The sequence below is a fragment of the Falco naumanni genome, chromosome 5, assembly GCF_017639655.2.
Source record: "Falco naumanni isolate bFalNau1 chromosome 5, bFalNau1.pat, whole genome shotgun sequence".
NCBI lineage: Eukaryota > Metazoa > Chordata > Aves > Falconiformes > Falconidae > Falco > Falco naumanni.
The window spans coordinates 22,476,606-22,498,925 of record NC_054058.1 but is presented as its reverse complement, the minus strand read 5'-3'; the positions used below and the strand labels follow the sequence as shown (position 1 = coordinate 22,498,925).

General features: G+C 39.6%; 1 protein-coding gene across 5 annotated transcripts in view; it reads left to right on the top strand.

Annotated features, from left to right (window-relative positions):
• CALD1 (caldesmon 1) overlaps positions 1 to 22,320 on the top strand; it is a 202,360-nt gene that overhangs the window by 176,643 nt on the left and 3,397 nt on the right. For all 5 annotated transcript variants that reach the window (XM_040594446.1, XM_040594445.1, XM_040594447.1 and 2 more), the window contains 7 exons: positions 3,769 to 4,024; positions 5,654 to 5,794; positions 13,050 to 13,093; positions 13,184 to 13,262; positions 15,497 to 15,634; positions 16,615 to 16,707; positions 22,066 to 22,146. In XM_040594446.1, the coding sequence (XP_040450380.1) occupies positions 3,769 to 4,024; positions 5,654 to 5,794; positions 13,050 to 13,093; positions 13,184 to 13,262; positions 15,497 to 15,634; positions 16,615 to 16,707; positions 22,066 to 22,146 (832 nt within the window). The remainder of the gene's footprint in view (positions 1 to 3,768; positions 4,025 to 5,653; positions 5,795 to 13,049; positions 13,094 to 13,183; positions 13,263 to 15,496; positions 15,635 to 16,614; positions 16,708 to 22,065; positions 22,147 to 22,320) is intronic.

Genomic DNA, 22,320 nt, shown 5'->3' with positions numbered 1-22,320 from the left:
GTAGATTTGAGTTTCCACTCTTTTTTTTTTTTTCTTCTGTTTTTCTTTTACTATTTCCCAAATGTGGGAAGAAGCCTGTTAAATAGCCTTTTATCAGCTGAGTAGAAGACATGGGTTGGCAATGTCAGCAGAGGCTGTAGTGTTCATTGGGCGATTAGGTATGAATTAGAGCTCTTGGCCTATTTTCTAATGAACTTCCCCCACGCTGATGGGCTTTGTTTGGAACTGTCTTTATTCTTGCTTTTACATGAACATATCAAATACTAGTTAGGAAGCATGTAGCTTGGCTAACTGCGGTGGTGAAGACTTGAGAATAAAATAGGGTAGTGGAGGCTAAAGAAAAATCTTACCTGTGTCTACTTCAGTCAGTAAGAGAAATACAGAATAAAACTCCATTTTATGCATCACAATTTCTCCTCCCTAACTGTACTTGCTCCAGAAATACAGCCAAGCAACCAAAACCAGAAAAAGACATGATGAAAAATATTTTCCCCCAAGACAATCTGCAGAAAGAGAAAGCTTAAAGAAAATGAGCAGTTGCAGAAAATGAAAATGTTGGTGTTTTTTAACTTAAAATTGAAAGCTTTAAACTATTCACTCAGGGAGTTTTTTTTAGCTTACCGTTCCCATCTCCCCTCCCAGCTGCCTCCCTATGCTTGTACAGGACTACAGAAGCCCTAAATATGATGTAACATGGGGTTTTTTTCCATATTATTCTGACATTTTTGGCTCCCACAAGCCATTTCTTTCCTTTTCCTCCTTGTCTGAAAGCTGGAACTCTTTCTCCACCCAGCATCTCAATATTGATTTCCCAATGTCAGCAGTAGGGAACAGAGATTCCCAGAATCTGTTGAAAAGAGAGGAGTTTGGGAGGTGGAGAAAAATAAGAAGAATGACGGCCAGTTTGTTGATACTATTTTGAATTGTGCAGAACCAGTAGGGAAAGTCCTGTAAACTGCATGAGAATAAAATAAACTAGAAACTTTAAAAGTGCTTCTTTGTAAGGAGAACAAAATAGGCAATTGAGGTCTCCAAACAAAAATGTTAAGACTAGGTTCTACCTTTGGCTTCTATCAGTTGAAAGCTGAGAATAGCTGTTAAATTCATTGAGGCTATCTGTACTGAAGTCATTGAGGATTAATGTTTCTTCTGTGCTGATATAAAACAGAGTGGCTATTTATTAAGAAAATCTTGGCAAATGTTATGTTCTTAGCTCTCTTAGTTCTGAGGTCTGAGTATTTGCCCTTGCTGGGGATACCATTATGTCTATCAGAAGTGACCTTTTGCATCTTAATTGTCCCCAAAGCTTGCAGGTCTGGGTGGGCTGGCAACACAGACTTCAGAGCCAAGAGACAAAAATAATTACAATTGATGAGGTTCCTGGGATGTTTGCTATAGGAGATTACAACCTTGCAATGAAGCAGGACCATCTTAAAATAGCTAGGGATTTCTCATGGCCTGTGCAGGATAGATGGACTGGTTCCTTAGAAATACTTAGTGCCTTATAGAGGCGTGTGGAACATTTTGAGTTCTCATTACCTCTGCAAACTGAATCAGAGGTATTTCAGGCTGGACACATGAAATCATACTTCACACCTCAAATATTGGTCCTCACGTTGTTTTTGAGTGGGTTAAATAAAATTTCAAATAAAATTTCCAATGTTTCCTCACAATGCTTTAGGTAATTATGTATTTATTTGTCATTGAGAAAGCTTGAGTTCCTTTTTTTAATTAGGCATCACTATGTGACGCAAGCCCTTATTTGTGATCACTTACATTAACTTGATGTTTATGGTGAAGGGTGATCTTGTGGTTCTACTTTCATGGTTTAAGTGATTCCATTGCAAAAACACTTTTAGCAATAGGGCCTGGAACAGAAAATAATTGTGATAAGGTGATATTATGGAAATATACATTATGTACTTGTAACTTTAGGTTAGAAAATCAGATATGAGAGTGTACTGAGGGTACATACATTCATAGACCCCTGGGACATTTTTATTTTTTTTTCTTTAGCCTGACTTTGCGATGTTACACTCTTGCATAGAGAAGACACTCTAAAACCATGTAAACACATTGCAAAAGAAATGCCAGGTCCTACTACTTTGGTGTTGAACTTGCATAGATGAAGTACAGCAGCTGAGTTCACGTAATAGCATCAATTTGGTTATGCTATTTTGCCTTTTGGTTTTTAACAATACAATTCCTAAATCATGTATGCCATGCTAGAATCAAATTTCATCCAATGTGGTAAGATCACATGGGGGCAGAAAATTCTGTTAGTAGATTCTATTGTGATATTGAAACCACAGATAGTTCAATTCTGGTCCTACAACCTCTTTTATATGGTTAATTCCATCTGGATGAGGTGCCTATCTGAAAAGCAACATTGTAATATTGGGTGTGATTCACCAGACTGAAAATTTATGTGGTATTCTTCATATTGTCATCTCTAATCTGATCATCTCTAGCAGTTATTGTTATTGTTGGAATGCTTGATTCGTACTGTCTTGTGATACTATACTCTACAACACTCTGGTTGCGTTAATGAAGTCATTAATATCCAGCTTTGTTAAATGCCAAAAGAACAGAGCAGAAAGCTTTTTTTAAAAAAATCCCTTTCTGTCTCTTGTGAATAGCACACTGATACCTCTTAGGTACCTATCTCCTTGTCAGCAGTAATATTAAACGCACTCAGGGAGCAGACATTTGTCTAAACACTGCTGTAGTAATTGTTTAACTAGGTGATGCTATCTGACTCTGTTGAAAGTATGCACTTCACCTATGCAGATTCTTTGGGGTTTGGGGTTTTTTTTGGGTATTCTTTCTGTCTCATATATTACATTTGGTTGGAAAACTTCTGTTTTCTTTGGTGGAAAGGTGCCTTTAATAAATAATTTCCAGTTCCTTAATAAAGAGTCATACTTTCCCTGGAAAATCTCAGCAAAAGATCTGATGAACCTTTCTGTTCATACAGGCTGGGATAGTTAAAGTGATAGGTGTTATAGATGAGATAGGAACCTTTTTAGGTTTTCAAAACACTGTTGAAGCTGTAAGGTTCTGTCCCCTCTCTTATCTCCTTCTGTTTTACCCAAGTCAAGTAATTTGTTCTGTCCCCAAAGATGCTGGTTTTTTTCTAGAGGGTTTATAAAAAAACACTTGCCTTTGAAAACAGAGGATTAGTGTATCTCTAATTATATAGAACATTGCATAATATTTTTGCTATGATTTTTTTCTGTGTAAATTTATCTCATTAAAAATCAACAGAGAGCGGTTAGTTAGGGGTTTCCATTGTTTTGTTTTCTGTATGAAACACAATAAGCTTTTGGAAGTGTTTCCAAACTGCAGAGCAGAGGTGTGAAACTGTAAGAGTTTACTGTATACCATAGAGATGCTGATGAGATATGACACCTCTTACTGAAGTTACATGAGATGTTAAATATTTCAAGCTGAGTTACTGAATTCTTTTAAAAACGGAGGTGTCTTGAGTTCTTAGGCAGGGTGGCACAGCTCCTGTGCACACAAGCATGAGACACTCCTTCCTCACTGACAGTGGATGGGAGAGGTGCTCCTTTTAGTATCCCAGCCTACCAACTCCTGATGAAAATGTTTTGGGCCTGTCATAGTTTGCAAGGAACAAAAGGTCTTATAAGGCAATATCTTTATGTGCCAGGCTGTTGTGTTGCTGTTGAGCGTGTGGCAGCAGGTGGCTCTGGCCAGGAGGGGAAAACCTGTGGTGCATCACCTTCTCTTTCATTTCTTTCCCAGCCGCTCCAACTTGAAAGGGACCACAAATGCAGAGGAAGCAAAGCTGGGGTCTCAGGTTGAGGCTGGAAAGCGGCTAGAAGATCAGCGCCGTCGCCGAGGTGAGAATGAGGAGTTTGAGAGGCTGAAGGAGAAGCAGCAGGAGGCAGCAGCAGAGCTGGATGAACTGAAGAAACGGCGGGAGGAGCGCCGGAAAATCCTGGAGGAAGAGGAGCAGAGGAAGAAGCAGGAGGAGGCTGAGAGAAAAGCCAGAGAGGAGGTAAATGTAAAATACAAAGTATTTGACTCTGGTTTGATTCCCTTGTTGTTACTACTTTACTTCCACTGGCCTTGGATTAGTTGAAGACACTTTACAGCAGTGTCTGCACAGACACTTTTAGGCAAAAAAGTTGGTGGCGTTGGATGTTGGTGGGTCTGTATTTAACAAGAGGGCAAAATAAGGCCAAGAGGGACTGACTCATAGGTGAGAAAGAAGCGTGTAACAAAGAAGGTAAGACCAAACCCAAGCATACAGGCCAAAGTGTGCTGCTTCTTGCATCTAATGTTACTGTGTGGAGAATGGCTGCTGTGACTTTGCCTCATGTTACACCCTTTAACTGGGCCCTCTGGGTTGTGTGCTTTTCTGGGCATTGCTGTTTCTTAGTGTCTGTCGGGAGATGGTCTGTTGCCACAAATCTTGATTTCAAATATGCTACCCAGCATTAAAATGGCCCCATTTTCTAACCCTCAGATTTAACTACAAGTATGCCATATTTGATATCAAGCGACCACATCACATAGATGCTCTAGGGAGGACCTGAGGTAAAATGCACAGTCATCCAGCATAGAAGGAAGTGTTACAGTTTGAGCCTTGGGAAGGGCAGGGCTCTAATATATGTCTTCACAAGTCAGGATTTCACCTGCGGTAGTTGCAAATTTCTTATCTTCTTGGGGATGGAAAAAGTTGGGGGCAGTGTTATAGCCACAGAGTTTGTAATTTATTCAGGGTGTCTTTTTGAAGTTACACAAATTTAATGACAAAGTGCATGTCAATATTCATCTGCTGCAGATGAGCTGGAATGCTAATGTTATATATATTTATGATGGACTAGATCTCATTAGGAAGATATTCTTGTCTAATTAAATATTGAGTACCCAGCCACATCTGTTTGCTTGTACTTCCTCTGCCGAGGGACTCTATAAATAGGATTTCCAAATCTCTGGTGCATCATTTAGGAATCTTAGTTGTTTGGAAAACAAATGGTAGATGAATAATAATAGTATGTGGCAGCTGAATGCCAACTGCTTTAATATATTAAGCTCTTTACAGTAGAACTCAATAGAGGCTGAGATTGCACAATACCTTGCTGGTCAGACCCTGCTGACCAGTGCTCGTAATGGTTGTGCTTTGAGGGCTTCTGGTTTGACTTGTAGTTTATGAAGTAAAAACTCATGTTATCTCTTTGGAGGGAGACTAAGCATTTAACCTTCAGGGTTTGTGGCACCTATTGATTTTCCCTTGTGAAGTATTAATCTTGGCACAACAAGTGCCAGAGTAGATGAATAGAACAGTACAATGATGATACATGAGGATACAGAGAAAGTGAATTTGTGTATTTTTATAAATGCGTTTTTTTTTCTCTCCTTAAGTAGCACTATATGGCAATAAATCTGGTGACCTCACTGTGAGGAGACACTACAGCAGCACAGACTTACGTCTTCACTGCTTCCTTAACACTGTGATGGATTAACAGCAGTATATTCCTGCATTTCAGATAGGTCATTGAACTTTTTTTGACTGACATAAAAATCTATTCTTAGAAGATTTGGTAAATGTTTGCAGGATTGCAAAGCTCTGTAAAGGTGATGTAGTTTCTGAAAGAATAAGTGACGTTTCATATTTTTTAAGGAGGAAAAGAGGAGAATGAAGGAAGAAATTGAAAGAAGAAGGGCTGAAGCTGCTGAGAAACGTCAAAAGATGCCAGAAGATGGCATATCTGAAGACAAGAAGCCGTTTAAGTGTTTCAGTCCTAAAGGTTCATCTCTCAAGGTAACTCCTCTACTAACATCTATGTAGTACGTAAAAAGTAATAGGGGTTGCAGTCCAAACCAACAGCCAGACACCAAAGCAATGTGCAAATACTTGAAATCAGACTTGAGACAGTGCTCAGAAATAGATCTTAGCCTGAAACTTTTAGCTGAAAGACTTCATTCGTTGGGGTGATTGAAAATCAGAGATCCTCTCTAAAAATAGAATCTAGAAAAAAGTTACCTGTTCTTGTTGACGAAAAACGTCTGAAAAGGATCTTCAGCTTCAAGAGAAAATTATTTTGGAAATTTAAAGCTGTATTACTGCATCGATTTTCAGCGTTGATTTGTTACAGGAGTGCTTTGTGAACTGGATAAAGATCACAAATGTTCTCTCTCTCTTTCTCCTTCCGCATCCACAATTACTTTCTTCCTTGCCAGATTACTTTGTCTTTAACCATATCCAGCCCAGTCATCATTAATTGAAACTGCCCCATATGGGAGTTCTAGTTTATGTCTAATCCCCCTAAAAATAACATCTAGAAGTACTGGGCTGGATTTCATTTTCTTATGTAACAGGGAAAAAAACAAACCCTTCTGATGCTGCAGGAATTTCTAAGTGGTCTTTTGTGGCCTGTTTTATATTGGAAGTCAGATAAATCAATTAAATGGCCTTTCAGCATGGAAGAGGAATCCTGCCCCACTGAAATTATTGGGAACTTTGTTTTGGTATTCAGTCCAGTTGCTTTCTCAGCTCAAGCCCAAACTTCAGAACTATTAATTTTTTTCAGCTATCTTCCTTTTCTCATTTTGTGTCGTTAGTCATTTAAGAATCCAAAACGTTTGTCAAAAAAAGACCCCTTAGTGAGCACCAGGAGAGGAAAGAACCGGGCAGGAAGTTATCAGGTAGGAGCTCATTGAAGCATGAAGTGGATCTCCGTAGGATTAAGAACTGTATTTGTTGAATGACAAATTTCTTTTGGTCAAAATTACATTTCTGCTCACAGAGAGCTACACTTTGAAGCAGCCTGGAGCTTCATCCCTATGCTGTTTTGGGTCGAGTTCTAGCAAATACAGTGTCCAAATGCTTTTGACAGGACTTGCCTTTGACTTCTGAGGCACATCTGAACCTGAAATACAATGACAGAACACATACAGCTGTAAACAAAGATTGCAGTTTCATGACTTGCTCCTATTAGATAAACCTGGTCAGACACTATAAATGTGCAGCTTCTTCCCAGCCCTCCTGGGAGGGCTTCTTTTTCTTCCTTCTGTTTATTGAGATGCCTTTTGTGTCATAGATTTGGAGTTTTAATTCACAAATGACTCAGAAGAGAGGAAATTATACTTGAAAGCACATAATAGAAAGATATAGATCATAATTTTGGAGAGAGTGGGAATAAACACTGGATTTGGCAGGAGGTTAATAGCTTTTAGAGAATTTTTGGAGTGATGCTACGCTATTTTACTGAGTGTATTTTTAGAGGAAAGCTGGAATTTTCCAAATGTCATTAAGCATCCAAGGTCTATTTTTTTTATGATGGTAATTGCTGATGGTTTTTATGGCTTGTTAGGTAGAAGTTGTTTGTTACAAAATCTGATATATGCAACTCCGTGCACATTTTTTCTCCTTCTCTGTTTCTCTTTGAGAAATTGGTGATACAGTACACATTCCAATCCGATGTCTGTGTGGCCAGAGTAGATGTAATGCTGTTGAACTTCACACCCTGAACTGTTTCTTGGATTTCTGTGGTCAATAGCTGAGGAGTGAATAATCTCATTTTAATAACCTGATCTCAAATTTGGTGTCAAACTCCAGGTTTTAGAAGACAGTATATTTTGTTACCTTTCATTAAGACAGACTTCTCAGGCTGGTCTAACCTGGTTGGTACGCAGCTTTCTCATTGCCTGTTATGCACTGCCCAAGTTATCTTTTGACTTGTAAAACATCTGGCACGTATATTTTCCCTTGATGAATGTATCATCTGGTTAGATGTGTCATGAGTCATGTGAGAACCCTAAATGCACAATTGTGGGTGGGCGGTTGGAATTAATAATGAAAAAAGGGACGCTCAGTATTAAAATACTGTATAATACATGTGCACATTCTGAATTCTCCTGTAACACAGTCTGGCAAAGCACCTTTTTCTCCTTCCTTGTCCTTCTTGGGGTGATAATTTTTTTGGAAGAAAAGTAAGTTCCTGGGAGTGACTTAGATGAGGAAAGTAGGGCATGCTGTTTACCAAGTGAACTACAAGAACAAAGGAAAGAAGGGAAATAAACTGAAAAGCAGTGTGGCATATTACTTATGGACATATATCTTATGGGCATTGCATTTATCCATTAGGCATGGCATGGGCTAGCATGACATGCAGACTCAGAACTGATGTGCAACTCATCTCCATGTATTGCACGGCTCATGGATGCACATATATAAATGTATGTATAGCAACACAGGCATAATATACATACGTGGTTATATTTAGAAAGAACTACTGTGATTATCTAGTCTGGCCTCTAAGAAATCACAGCCTGCACAGTGCTGATTGTTATTTTAACTATCAAATACAGTATTATTACTAACCCCCCATGAGGGCTGGTCTTTTCAGAGGAGACAGTGAAGAGGAAGAGTGCAAAGTAAATACAGATCAAGTTCATCACTAGCTCAGGGATAGAAGCAGCTTGGATTTCTCAGGCCTGGTGGAGTCCCTGTGGGCAGCAGCAGCAGTACCAAACCTCTGTTCGACCTCTGCCCTCTCTCTTGTTTGTTTTTGTTTTGGTCTTGTTTGTTTGGGTGGTTTTTGTGTGTGTTGTTGTTTTTTTGTGTGTTTAGTTTGGTTTTTTGGTTGTTTTTGGGAGGAGTGTGTGTGTGTTTGGTTGGTTTTTTTTTTTTTTTAGTGAAGACAAAGACTGGAACAACTTCTGCTGCTTTCCCATCCTGCTCCAGCTCATGCTTTCCCTACTTTAGTTCACATGTAAATGGTGCTGCACTAGAAGAATGAGATTTCCAGCATAATCTTTGTTCATTTTCCTTTTTAGACAAGTTCATTCCTCATGTTTTCTTTGGGAGGGAGTATTATTGACTTCTTGTATAACTATTCTCTAGGTTAATCAGGAGAGAACAGGATATTTCAATACTAAGTCTCCTTTTGGGGGTAAGCTCCACCACTACAGAAATGCAAAAGCAGTTAGGCACTGAGGGGAGGAAGCAATGGCAGGAGGCCAGGAGCCTGGGATATCTCCTGTCTTTGCAGAAAATGTCTCCTGGGAGTCACAGAAACACAGGATTATGTGGCAGCCTGTGCTCTCTGCAAGGCAATGCTGACAGCTAAGGCAGAAGACAGGACTTTTCAGGGCTTGAGATTTTTTTTTTAATTTTCTTAAAAGCCTGTCTTGTCCTATCTTATTATTGCTCTCAATACCTGACAGCTGGGTCAGTGACTGGAAAGAATTAGACTCCACACAATCAGTTCTTCCTAGATGAGCTACTCTTGCAGCTGAGGGAAGGTACAGTGGTAAGAATAGGATTTGTGACATTTGTTTTTCCCCGTCTTTGATGCTGATGGCAGCACTCTGGTGTGGCAGGTAAACTGGAGTAAATTGGTGCACTCTGCACAAATGCTGCTGACAGCAGGAAAAAGCCTAACTGTGCTTAATGAAGCAAAAGAGCATGTGAGCCACTCGGGGAGGATAAGGAGAAGCTACATTACTACCACTCCAAATACATTTCCACTAGGTTCTTCCACCTGTTGGATTACAATACAGAGACTTCTGTTTTCTGTGTGCATTTCTTATTCCACTTCCTCCTTGACCCATTCTTTGAGAAGAGTTTTTCCTATATATCAGTTTACAACACTTTCTTCGAATAATATCTAATACCCAGTTTAAAATTCCTAAGAATCATTTAATACCATCGTATGAAAGAAATTTTACTGGGCACATCTAGATGTTTTTAGTTTCCCAAGTCACTGGCTCAAATTGTGTGTTAACTCATTCCTCTTCCATTCTGTTTCTGTTCTCAGAGAATGTACAGGCGGAAAACAGAGCACTTTGACACCCACATTTTAACTGCATTTTAATAGGCACAGTCAGCAATTACACAGTTAGCAAACAAAACATATCTATATAATATTGAATGTGGATAAATGCATACATATATCTCTGTATAACACCTTGCTTAATTTAATCCTTGCCACCTGTATGTGCTGACCCTGTTGAGTAAGGCCCTAAACAGGTGTGAGAATCCATATGGTTTTGATTTATGTTGATTGGTTTCATTTTGCCTGACTTTACCAGCAGAAGGGTAGTTGTCCATCTAAGCATTTTGTTATCTAAGCTTCATTGGGAGTTAACAGAGCGAGTGCCACCCTCAGTGGATGAGCAATCCCACCTTTCCGAGGGTGAGGTGAGCTTTTCCACCTCTCCACTGACTATAAAGGGAACCAAAATGAGTAATTTTAACTAAATGCTTAACTTTCAAGCAACTGAGGTTAGGTGGGAGAGATGCAGCCTGAGATTCTGTGTTCTTTCTATCTGGTCATAATTTCATTAGAGGCTGGCAGGTCGATTTTTTTGGAGTACGTGTGTATTCTGTGTCAGAGGCTTTGGAAAAGTATTCCATGGTGACAAAACATAGTCCAAGTTATTTAACAAGATCCTGTAAAATGAATGCAAGCAAAAAGATTATTCTTATTTCCTGTTTTCAGTTTGAGAAAATATCTTGCATTTTGCGCTAACCACTTTGCTTTGCCTGTTTCTCTTACAGATCTATTTTGTAATACTGTTTACCGTATGTGCCAAACATTTAAAAATCTTTGCATGGAGTTCATGTGGTGTGCAGTGCGTAAATGACCTTTAGATGTTGCTGTGCAATCTAAATGTATTTGACCTATATGCTGAATACAAGGGTGTTTGTTCTAAGTGTATTCAATGTATGCTTCTGTTTCATGCATACTGTGTGTTGTGGAAGATGCTCTAGAACAAATTCTTATATAAATGTGCAGAAAATGTGTTATCCATTCACGCAAGGCACCTGTTTCCTTGGGCAGAGGATCATGTTCAGCTCTGAGGGTTGCTTCCTAACTCTGCTTTCCTATTTAATTTATTTTCTGGTTTGTTTCCTCACTTTCCTGTTTTGAACAATCCCAGACTTATTCCTGATACCATAGCATGTGCTCTGAGGGCCATTCTTTCCGGTGGGTAAGGAATGAATCTTTGACTTTTTACTACAACCCCAAGAACACATGTCTCTCTTGGCCCCAGCCTGTTCCCCTCTTACACCAACACCTACTGAGGCCAGGTTTTCCTTCTGTGTAGAAACGTCTTTCCTGCTGCTAAACATTGGAAGACTATTAGGAGTCAGTACTGTTTGCATCATTTAAGATCTGTCCCTTTTGTAAGATTTCAAGTGGATTCTCAGTTCATATGAACTAGAAGTTGCTATAAATTATTAGATGGCTACCTCGAGTCCTGATTCTTCGAGATAGTCCGTATTGTTTGTCCTTGCTGCCAGCCAGGGTTTTACTGGTGCAGTTGAGGAATTACCCATTCATACAGAGCAGGGGAGAAACCAGTGGCACTTGTTGGTATAACTCATCATTTTGATGCATTGCTGGTTACGATCCAGAGCTCAGCGTGGTGGGAAACTTTTCTTACCCTACCATAATCGAGGAGAGGTGACGTGGTTTATGTTACCGTCGTAGATCTGTTTAGTGACTTTCAATCAAAGAATGTACTTGCTCGTTTTATGGCAATGCCGGCTGTATTTCCTCTGGGTGAAACTAAGTTATAAACTGTGAAGTATGGCAGAAGAGCTGCAGCTCCGGCCCCGGGTGGGTGTGCGTGTGCGTGGCTCTTCGGCTCCTGCTTGGTGTATTGCTGCCGCCTTGTGACAGCACTGCATTGGGACCGTTGGTCCGTACCCGAGCAAAGCCCATCATCTCACTCAGGACTGTATGTAGATCACATACTGGCAGCTGAAACTGTTAATGTAAATTAGTCTGTAAATTGTATGTGTATATACGTATTTATTTAGAGCATTAGAGGTGCCTTTGAGCTGGATTGATGCTAGCTGGAGTTCCTCCAGTGAGCCTGTTTGGCAAATCCTGCGCTGGTATTAACTGCCCGAGTTTTTGCTTGTATGGGCTTGAGAAATAAAACATTCATGCCCTTTGATGGGATGGCTGTGGGGTTTAGTACTCTGTTACAGCCTGGATGCTAAGGGCACTGAAGAGAACCATTTAAAGGAATGGCTGTCATTGCCTTATTTTAAAGGCACGAATGCCACAGCAGTCACTGTTTAAATAATTTGAAAACGGACAACCCATACTGAGACTGGGGAATCCCCAGGAATCCACCCATGCTGATTAATAGTAATTTCTATCCTCTGGAGCTGCTTGTGTATATTTTACTCTTAAGTGAAACTGTAGAGCCTGGGACAAGAAGTGGAACAATGCAATGTGGAAGAGGCTTGAGGAAGTTTGATTAAAGTATTTCTCGACCCAGAATGCAAATAGTCCCCCCACATTGTGGAATGTTTAAAAACTTTATTCAGGGATGTAGTCTTTTTCTTTTCAAATTATCAAGAGATTTGGCCTAAGTCTTATGAGACATTCATGATTCTTTTTTCCTGGAAACATTACAATATTTTCCTACACACAGAGTAGAAAATGATGAAATGTAAGATATTGGTTTGTATAATAACAGCTGGTAGATATTGACTCAGCAGGGACCCTGCTTGAACATGAGCAGAATACAGTCTTGACTTGTTTTTTGGACCTCAAATTAAATTGTCAATGTCCTACAAAACCATGCATGAGATAGGGCATGTGGCTGACTCCAAACCTAGCTTAGTCTGATGTCTCAACTCAGAAAAACCTTAATAAATTTGCTGTCTGTCTCAAGAGATACATACTTGCTCTTATACGGGAGATATGAGGAAATTTGACATAAATTTTGTGAATATCAACCCCTTTCCTAAGATTAACTTCTTCCCTTTTCTCCTTTCTGTATTGGTGGTGTGTTCTCTTGTTATAAATAAGGCACTGAAGAAATACACAATATGCAAACATTAATGAAGAAAATATATCCACCTTTATGAATCTGTAGCATAACAGGCTCCTAACTATAAAACCTTTGTGTGAGTCTGGTGATTTCTGTTGGAGTGAATCTCTTTCAGATTGACCTTTTGATGTTTAAAATGGTGTTTTAGCCTGGCCTTGTACAGGCTGCCTTTCTATTAACTTTAAACTTACAGCTCTTGTTTCTCTCTTTTCTAGATAGAGGAGCGAGCAGAATTTTTGAACAAATCCGCTCAGAAGAGGTAAAGCAATAAAACAGCAGGTTCAGTCAAAACAGCAGTGTTTAATTGGGTGGAATAATAATTTATTTCTCTCTTTTCTACTCCTTACAGTGGTATGAAACCCACTCACACAACAGCAGTTGTGTCAAAGATTGACAGTAGACTTGAGCAATACACTAGTGCAATTGAGGTAAGTTAATTCTGGGTCGCGCTACTAAAGGCTTTTGGGACTTTCATCAGCCGATGTTTTACTGTTCAAAAATTGCAGGGATTTTTGGTCACAAACATTTTTAATGCAACTTCAAATAAAATACTTGAGGCACGCCTATAACCAACATCTGGATATATATCTAAACAAAACCTCAGATTTGTGTCCTCCCTTTCACGCTACAATTTACTCTGTCTGCTTTGTAAGCTTGGAGTAGCTCTTTAAGAACTCAGTCAGCATCAGAGTGACAGTCTCATCCTCTTCTTGGCTGATGAGAGTACTGTCAGCAGAGGGCTGGTAGTCGTCCTGGGCAAAGCTGACTTAGCAGCTTATTTAGGATAGCAAGGAACTGGGACTGTGTTGCTAGCTGCCATTTCAGAGTGAAATTCCTTGGCAAAGAAAGACACTTTAGTGAACTCGGGAGTTAAGTTGTAACAAAGGAAAAACAGGATCAAAATAAAAAGCAGAATTTGGCCTAGGTGATTTTGACAAGTAGTGGCTAGTAATTCGCCTTGAAGCCAGAACTGAGGGCTTTTTATTTTCAAGGACCAAGGAAAAATAGATGTTTGCTTTTTTAATTTGTTTTGGGGATTTGTAGGTATTTTTATAACTCAGTGAGTAAAGGCAATGTGAAAGCTACTGATTAATATAGCAGGCCAACTGGACTGGCTTGGTGTCATGAGACTAAAAAGGGATATCATCTTGATGGCTGTGATTAAGATCTAGCACTTCTTCATTCCCTGCTGGATTTTGTTTTCTCTTCTTGTTCACATATAGAGTCCAAATATGGTATTCCATTAACTCCACTCCACTGGTTAGGAGTTATTATCCTTTAACTTAAAGGAAACCTTAGTAATTAAAGATCAATTAACAAAGGCTTTTTTCTATGACTATTGCCTGTTTAAGCTTTCTGCTAGGCAGCCTATCAGTGCTGGAGAGTTTTATACTCTGTGTGAGCTCTTGATGAAAAAAGTGTATCCATGACAGTGCTGAAGGCTTGGGCTTGTCTGCAGCACCTATGTCAAGCTGAAGGTAGCTCAGACCCCTCCATTAGAGATGAATGTCAGCACGGCACCTGGTAGTCTCTGTGTCATCAAAGTAGGAACATAGAGCTTCTGTCCTCCTGCTTCACTTTGTGCCTTTTCTGGAAGAGACATAACAACCCTAGAAGTGACAAGGGCTTTAATTTGGCACTGGGGTTTGATGGTGAACTCCTTAAAGAGAGTAGATGGATGGATTGAAGATACAGCTCTGTCTGTCATAAGAAATATATGTAATAGTGAAGTCAAGGTTTGCCAACCCATAAACAGTGAACCAGCCCACCCACCAGCTTACATTAGGTTCTTCAGTATATTCAGTAGGGCTGTGCTAAGATCCCAAGTCTTTATGCTCTGTTTAGATATTAAAAAGCATAGCTCTGTGGCAAAGGGCAGGCAGTGCACCTTCACAGCTACATACAGCTCCCATCTGACCTGAAATTATTCCTTTGTTGAGTTTCTGATTTTTCCAGAAGATGCCAAACCTGACTTGCTTTGCAACTACAGAGGCAAAGCCTCAGCTTGTACAGGTTCCTATTCTCTTCAAATCTGTCTCAGGTAAAATGAACAAGAATTTTGAAAAGAAGGAACAGGAGCAGTTTGGTAAGCTGGAGTGTTTTTGGTGACCATGCAAAACACATGCTGGCAAAAATACCCAAACAATCCCCATCTCTTTAAAAGAACACCTCATTCCAAATATACTGTAATTGCTTGAATCCAGAGCTGTGAGGTTGTTTTCTGGGACAGATGAAGCAGAGTCTGATGCTGAATGATAGGGCAGCCTTTTCCGCCTACTTTTGTATAAGGATTTCCTTAGCTGTGTCCCTGAAAGAGCCATGCTTACAGGATGCAGTTGCTAATACTTGAAAGAGGAAAAATGCAAGCCTTGGAGCAGTTATGTGCAGAGCTGTGGTTTGCCACGAGCTTTAGAAATGTAACAAATGCAAAAATCTAAGTGATTGCAGTTTTCATCGCCAGTCGTGTCAAGGGCGCAACCGCAAATCAAAAGGTGGAGAGTCTTAGTGGCACCTCTTGAGCTGGGTACTCCTTTCCTCCTTTGTGTGATCATTGCTAAAACCACTTACAGCTGCTGCGTTCCTCAGCATTGCCCCAGAGTCAAACCATCCTGCAGCTCCAGTTCTTAATGCCAAATGCCAACTGGCCTCAATTCTTCTGCAGGGCACCAAGGCTGCAAGACCAGCTAAGCCGGCAGCCTCTGACCTTCCAGTTCCATCTGAGGGTGTCCGTAATATCAAAAGCATGTGGGAGAAAGGGAATGTTTTTTCATCACCCTCTGGGACAGGAACACCAAATAAGGTATGTGTTTAATTTTACATAGTGATTATAAAGAATTATGTTATGGACCTGACCTTGCCATTCACGTTCCTATGAGCAAGCCTGGCTTCTCCTATTGACATCACTGGTGAAGAATGTCCCAAAAGACTCTGAAGTCCTCAAAAACTCACAAAATTGTGTGGCTGCAATATTGAGTATAATGGAAGAATTCAGTGACATACTGAGCTATGTTATGAGACATTCCAGAGCCACATCAGACCCCTTAGACAAATGTATCTGGGTACTTCAAGTGGTGTACAAAGAAATTCTTTGCATTGGGAAAGATTCTTTTGGGGCACAGAGGAGGATTAAACAGGCAAGATAATAATGATGTTTTATAGATAATGCATTAAAGCATTTTTGAGACACATTCTTTTTGTAAAACCTTAAAGCAACATTTCCTTTCTAGAAATTGATGTGAGTTGATGAGCATTCATCATAGCTAAAAATCTGAGCTATGAGTTGAAGCAGGTTTTTACAGATAGCCATGAAATTTCAGTAATTTGCTCTAACCTTTTAAAGATTGATTTTAATGATTTAAATTTTAAGCCACTTAACTCCTCTATTATGTACTTTTTGGAAAAAAAAATAGTTTAATGAAACAAAAATGTAGACTTAGACTGGTCTCTCTTCTTCTAGGCTAAAGATCTTTTTTTCCGTTGGTCTGGGGTTATGACAGAAACAGCAAGTTTAAGTATAACATTTATTCTTGGGTTAGCACTACAGTGGATATGATTTGGTAGCCCACATTTATAATTCATGAAAACTAGAGGGTAGTAGTACTGTGTACTCCATAGGGACAATATCTTCAGAGCACACACAGGATGACTCTTAGCTAGCCATAGTCTCAGTGAGGACTTCTATATTAAACTCAGGCTTGGCTTTATTTTTAAATCTAAACCATGGAAAATATAGCAAAAGCTATTCTGAAAGTCTTCTGATTAAATTTTATTATTTTGCAGGAAACTGCTGGACTGAAGGTTGGTGTCTCCAGTCGTATCAATGAGTGGTTAACTAAAACCCCAGAGAGCAACAAATCACCTGCAAAACCTTCCGTAAGTAAACTTGCGATAACCATCTCTTCGGTCGGTGGATTCTCTCCCGGGCCAGAGGTGCTTCCTCAACTGAATGGTCATTGGAGGAACCTTGCTGCCTGTCCTCTCTTGGCAGCTCACAGAGGCCCTGTGGCTGCTGACTCCTGGCTAGTCGGAAAACAGGGGAGATGAAACAGGGCAGTTCTCACCTTAAAGCTTAGGGGTGCTCTAAAAAGACAGTGCTCACAGAAGTGCTTCTCTGGTAGAGAAGGACATTAATTTACCATCTGTAAAAGCCTTACCATTAATTTAGAAATTAATGGCCATAGACCTTGGATGAAACACTTGTGCTTTGGCTCTTGCCCTGTAAAAATCTTCCAAGTATATTTTTAAACACAACTGAAATACTTTAATCCTCTGAGAGTCTAAATGTCATTTTTAATGAAGGCCATTTAGCATGCCCATTACTTAACAGGAATCAGAGCAGAAGATGCTGTCAGAGTAATAAGCTGGGGTTGTGGGAAGCAGCAGTGTGGAAGTGGGAAGGAGCAGAAACAGGTGATAGTGAGCTGGGGAAGGGTAAGGATGAGGAACTGGAGCCGTAGGTGTCCATACTGGAGGATGGCAGGGCATCATTCGTGGTGTTAATGACACAATTTGGGATTTTATTAAAGAACTGGATTCTTCCCATCTACTTTTGTAGTGTTCTACTGCCAGTCCACTTGCCCTTTATAAAAGATTCAGCCTGAAAAACACATTCTCAGTTCACAATCTCGGTTGTCCCAAAATGGAGCTTGAAATTTGCAGTGTTGTCCCTAATGTCAGTATTTATTGATAGCTGCATGGAGGTTGTGTCCTTATGGACATGAATCATTTTTCTCTCATTTAAATATCCGTGTTGGCCCAATGAGACCTGTAACCCCAGTTGATACCCTGTGTGTACCATCATCACAGCCAGAATCAACCAGTCTAAAATGAAAACAACTTTTTTTTTTTTTTTTAATATCCAAAAGAAGTAATTTGGTTCTTCAGAAGTTATGCAAATATAGCTAGAATATAGTGATAATACTAAGAAGGTTTCAATTTCCAGGTTATGAGATGCCCATACAAGTGCTAAGCAGACTTATCCTTGTTAATTCAATCAATTTTTCTGTGTATGTAAGTGTTCACTCAGATGATTAAATAAAATCTCATAGCTAAATAGTATGCCTGCGTTCTACTACCACCAGTAGAAAAGTCAGGCATTCTCTCCTCTTTCATTCAACAGTAAAGCACTCTTATTTGCAAAACAAAAAAGCAACGAGTGAGAAATTGAAATCCTGGTGTTGGTTTGGGGTTTCTTTAACTGCTCAGAGTAAACTACACAAAAACAGCCAGTGGTTTCTTCCCTGCCAACTGATTATGCAGCCATGTGGTTTGAAAGCTTGTATAGTTCATGTAAGCATGCCTAAGATCTCAGGTGACTGTGCCTTTGGGGCTAGCATGATAGTCCTGGTGGACCAAGATTTGATATTCTTCCCCATATATCTGGCCCTTTTTTCCTTGTTAACTATAGGCAAACTTCCCTGGGTTGTGCCCCGATCTGTGGGTGGCAAATGGTGGAGCTGGGCAGAGCTGGCCACACATGCTTCAGCAGTCTATTGATCAGATTCCAATGGAATAAGGGACTGCAGAGGATGGACTTTGGATTCAAAACTCCCTTTTGCAGGGAGAACTAACGAATATCTTGAGTTATGTATATTTATCATGAAGGTGTGACTCCAACAGAGCATATAAAATATGGTAATACAGTGACATTTTATAAATGTTTTTCTCAAAGTCATTTATTTGTCTTTTTGGACTCAGGACAAAGCGCCTTCTTACCTTGGAAGTAGAGCTGTGAATGATCCTAAAAATCTTATGCTGAAATAACCCTAAAAATTTTATTTTGATTAATGGTATGTTTTATACTGAAACTCAGAAGAAATTTACATATGTAAGAATATTAGAATCAGCATGGTATTATAGGAGTAACTGGTGATAAACTAGTATATATCAGCTGAATAAATGGCCTCTCTTTATCATTTAAAATGAGGAAATATTGGTGAAAAAAAATCATCTAATGTTGAAAGTGGAAATGTAAATTAGGTATATGTTTCTCTCCCTCAATTACAAATGGTATTCAGACATCCATCTCAAATGGGGACTGCTGTGCTGTACACATCTCAGGCTGGATGAGATTAATCCTGCACAAAGAATGGCACATTAATAAATGTCTCAAACTTCCTCAATGTTGTCCAAAAAGAGCAGGCTGGTGATCACCATGCCAATCCTGGATCAATGCACTTTGCTGTAGGATAAAGCACATGGTGTTGGTGCCCTTTCTGAGCCTTTCAAATTCACCTCTCACTGTATACTTCTCTGTAGTGTAGAATTCAGTTTGCCATTAAGGCAACTGAATATACATGACTACATAAGCATACTTACAGGTATGATAGCTGTCTGCATTTCCGTTATAATTAATGGAAACCTAGTCAGTGCCATCAAGGGGCGGGGGTGGGGTGTATAGTTTAGCTGTCAGCTTACTAAAATCTAAGAATCTACTGTTATCTGAAACACATTCGGGTATTTGAAAAATTTACATGGCTCTGGCAAATGTGATGCTGTCACTGTGGGATTCTCACGTTATTCTGGAGCAAGAGCTGGAACACTAGTGGGTATTTCAAATAACACTAGATGTGGCTCTGTACACAACTGAAGCAACTCCTGTTTACCAGTTATCTACTGACTATAACAGGAGCTTGGGTGCCTAGGGCTCACCTAGATACCTCTATGAACATACCTAAAGTTAGTTGTCTTCGTCTGGAGCTCAATGCTGATGCATAAACAGTCATAACTGAAGTGTTGGGGTTTAGTTCTGAGTAAGATGCTCTAGAGTATCTGAAGTCTGCAGGAAGCCAAGGAACATGTAAGAGATTAACACCTTTCTGGAGCAGCAGCTGGAGGTCAAGTAATATACTTCACAGAATCTAAAGAGCCATTAGACTTTGAGAGGATGGCATGCTGCTCTACAGCAGCTTTGTTTGTTTGCCTAAAGACAGGCCATCTGAGGCACCCCCGGGTAGTGTGCCTGATCTTCAGCTACTGCCCGGAGTGTTCTGTGAATTCTGTGTAGTATCTGCCAGCCCCACGGGGCTGTGTTAGATGCCCTAGGGCACTTGAAAGCACTAGACAAATGGCCACAAAGATGATCGTAGGGCTGGAGCACCTCTCTTATGAAGACATGCTGAGAGAGTCGGGGCTGTTCAGCCTTGAAAAGAGAAGGCTCTGGGGAGACCTTAGAGCACCTTCCAGTGCCTAAAGGGGGCCTACAAGGAAGCTGGAGAGGGACCTTTTACAAGGGCACGTAGTGATAGAACAAGGGGGAATAGCTTTAAGCTGAAAGAGGGTAGGTTTAGTTTAGGTATAAAGGAAGAAATTCTCCACTGTGAGGGTGGTGAGGCACTGGAACAGGTTGCCCAGAGAAGCTGTGGAAGCCCCATCCCTGGAAGCACCCAAGGCCAGGTTGGATGGGGCTCTGAGCAACCTGGTCTAGTGGAAGGTGTCCCTGCCCATGGCAGGGGGGGGTGGAATTAGGTGATCTGTAAGGTCCCTTCCAACCCAAACCATTCCATGATTCTATGATTCTATGAATATGAAAACAAAAGTCATCATTTAGTCACTGTATTTAATCACAACTGCTGAAAACCAGTACGGAATCTGCCTCCAGTTTTTCTTCTCTTTTATTTTTTTTTAAGTTGCATCTTTTAGATATTATAAAACTAACCTCTTGTTTTCCCCTCAGCCAACTGTTTCTATCTATGTCTTAATTTCCTTCTTTCTCAATAGATTGTTTTTTCTTCTTTCAATATCTCTGCTTGAAGGAACCTGCCCTCCTCCTAGTCTTTGTGGGTCTGTTTGCTAAGTTTGTCAGGTAAACCTGTTTATAATTGACTATGAAGAATGATATACATCTGTAATGTGTGATTTTTACTTTTTTTACCAGAATAAATCATAGAGAAACCTAGAATTTGTTAGTTAGCAAATAACTTTATACTCCCATCACATTACACCAAAATAATCATTTGAAGCTTTTGTGACCATCAAGATTCTTGTGGTTTTTGGAACAACATTCAATTAGAAGTAGAAGGAGCAAAGATCACAATTAGTTTTGTGGTGAACTTATATCACAGATCCCAACTGATTTCAGGATTATGAAATTGGTTTTGTGATAAGGTCCACTGCAATTTTGCTGTTTTCTTCCTTCCTTCTTCTGTTACTGCTGAACTTGCTTTTTTTGAGGTACAGAATTGACTTGGAGACAACCATCAGCAACCCTCTTTGGCTGTAAATTATGACCAGTTCTAGAGCATCTCTGTTGTGTGCAAATACGTCTTCCAGAAATCACAATTCCATTCATCACTGGGCATTTTTCTATCCCGAGTTTGAAATTCTTATGTGCTGAATCTAATGGATGGCAGGAACAAGATCCTGGAAAGCATGCAGGACTTGGACAGTTTTTGAAAATGAGAGTACTTATGCCCAAAATCGTTTCAAGTCTTTTGTTTGCCAATCACAGAGGCAGATTTCAGTCCATCTGTCCTTGAGCAGGTGCACTGCATATAGCATATATTACCTTGATTTGTAGCCCTGCTTTCCCCCAAGAAGCAGCCTGACATTTTTATTGAGTTTTTCTTAAAGTTTCCATATACATTCATTTTCAGAGGGTTTTATTATTATTTTTTAATGACTTTACCTCACCTTTTTTTTTTTCTATTGGGCTATTGATCGGTACATGCTAAGGTTTTAAAGGATGTAATGGAAAATCAAATGGATATGGACAACTACAGTGTTAAATTCACAAACCTATATTTAAGAATGCAGAGGAGGATCTGATTTTCTATAGTATTAAAGTCCTGCTCTAGTTTTTTAGTTTTTTAAATGAAATATTTTGACTCTGATCTAAAATAACTGAGACAAGCTACTTTTGAACTCCTCCCTAACAGAAATACTATTTCTGAAAAAATATTTTTTTCTACAAAAGTTGGAATTGTCTTTCTTAAAAACCCAATGGGACAGTAAATTCTCACTGTACTCCCTGGGATTAACGTACCAAGTTATGGCCAGTCTGTGCAATATGAAATAGATGCAGCAGGATTATTTTGTGTTGTGTGTGGAGTCATTATGTGAAGTGTCATTCTGAATAGCTTTATAATTGATAGACAATGCAACATTTGCCACTGGTGGATGTTCCTCAGTTTTTCTTATGAGGAAGTCACATTCTAACCTTTTCTGTAACAAATTAAAATAAACCTGAACTAATGTTGGTTTCTGTTCTCTGACATTATTTTAAAAATACAGGATTTAAAACCAGGAGACGTATCTGGCAAACGTAATCTCTGGGAGAAGCAGTCAGTTGAAAAAACAGCTTCTTCTTCTAAGGTAACACTTCAGTCAGTGTGTTGTTGAAAGAATAGTATCTCTCTGAGAGGCTTTCTAGGATGAAGGTGCTGTTTGCCTTTATACAGTCAGGCAGCTGAAATTAGGCCTTTACGTGTTTTTTGTTACTAATCTGCCTTTTTATCTATAAAAGTAAGTACAATGAGGTGCAGAAAG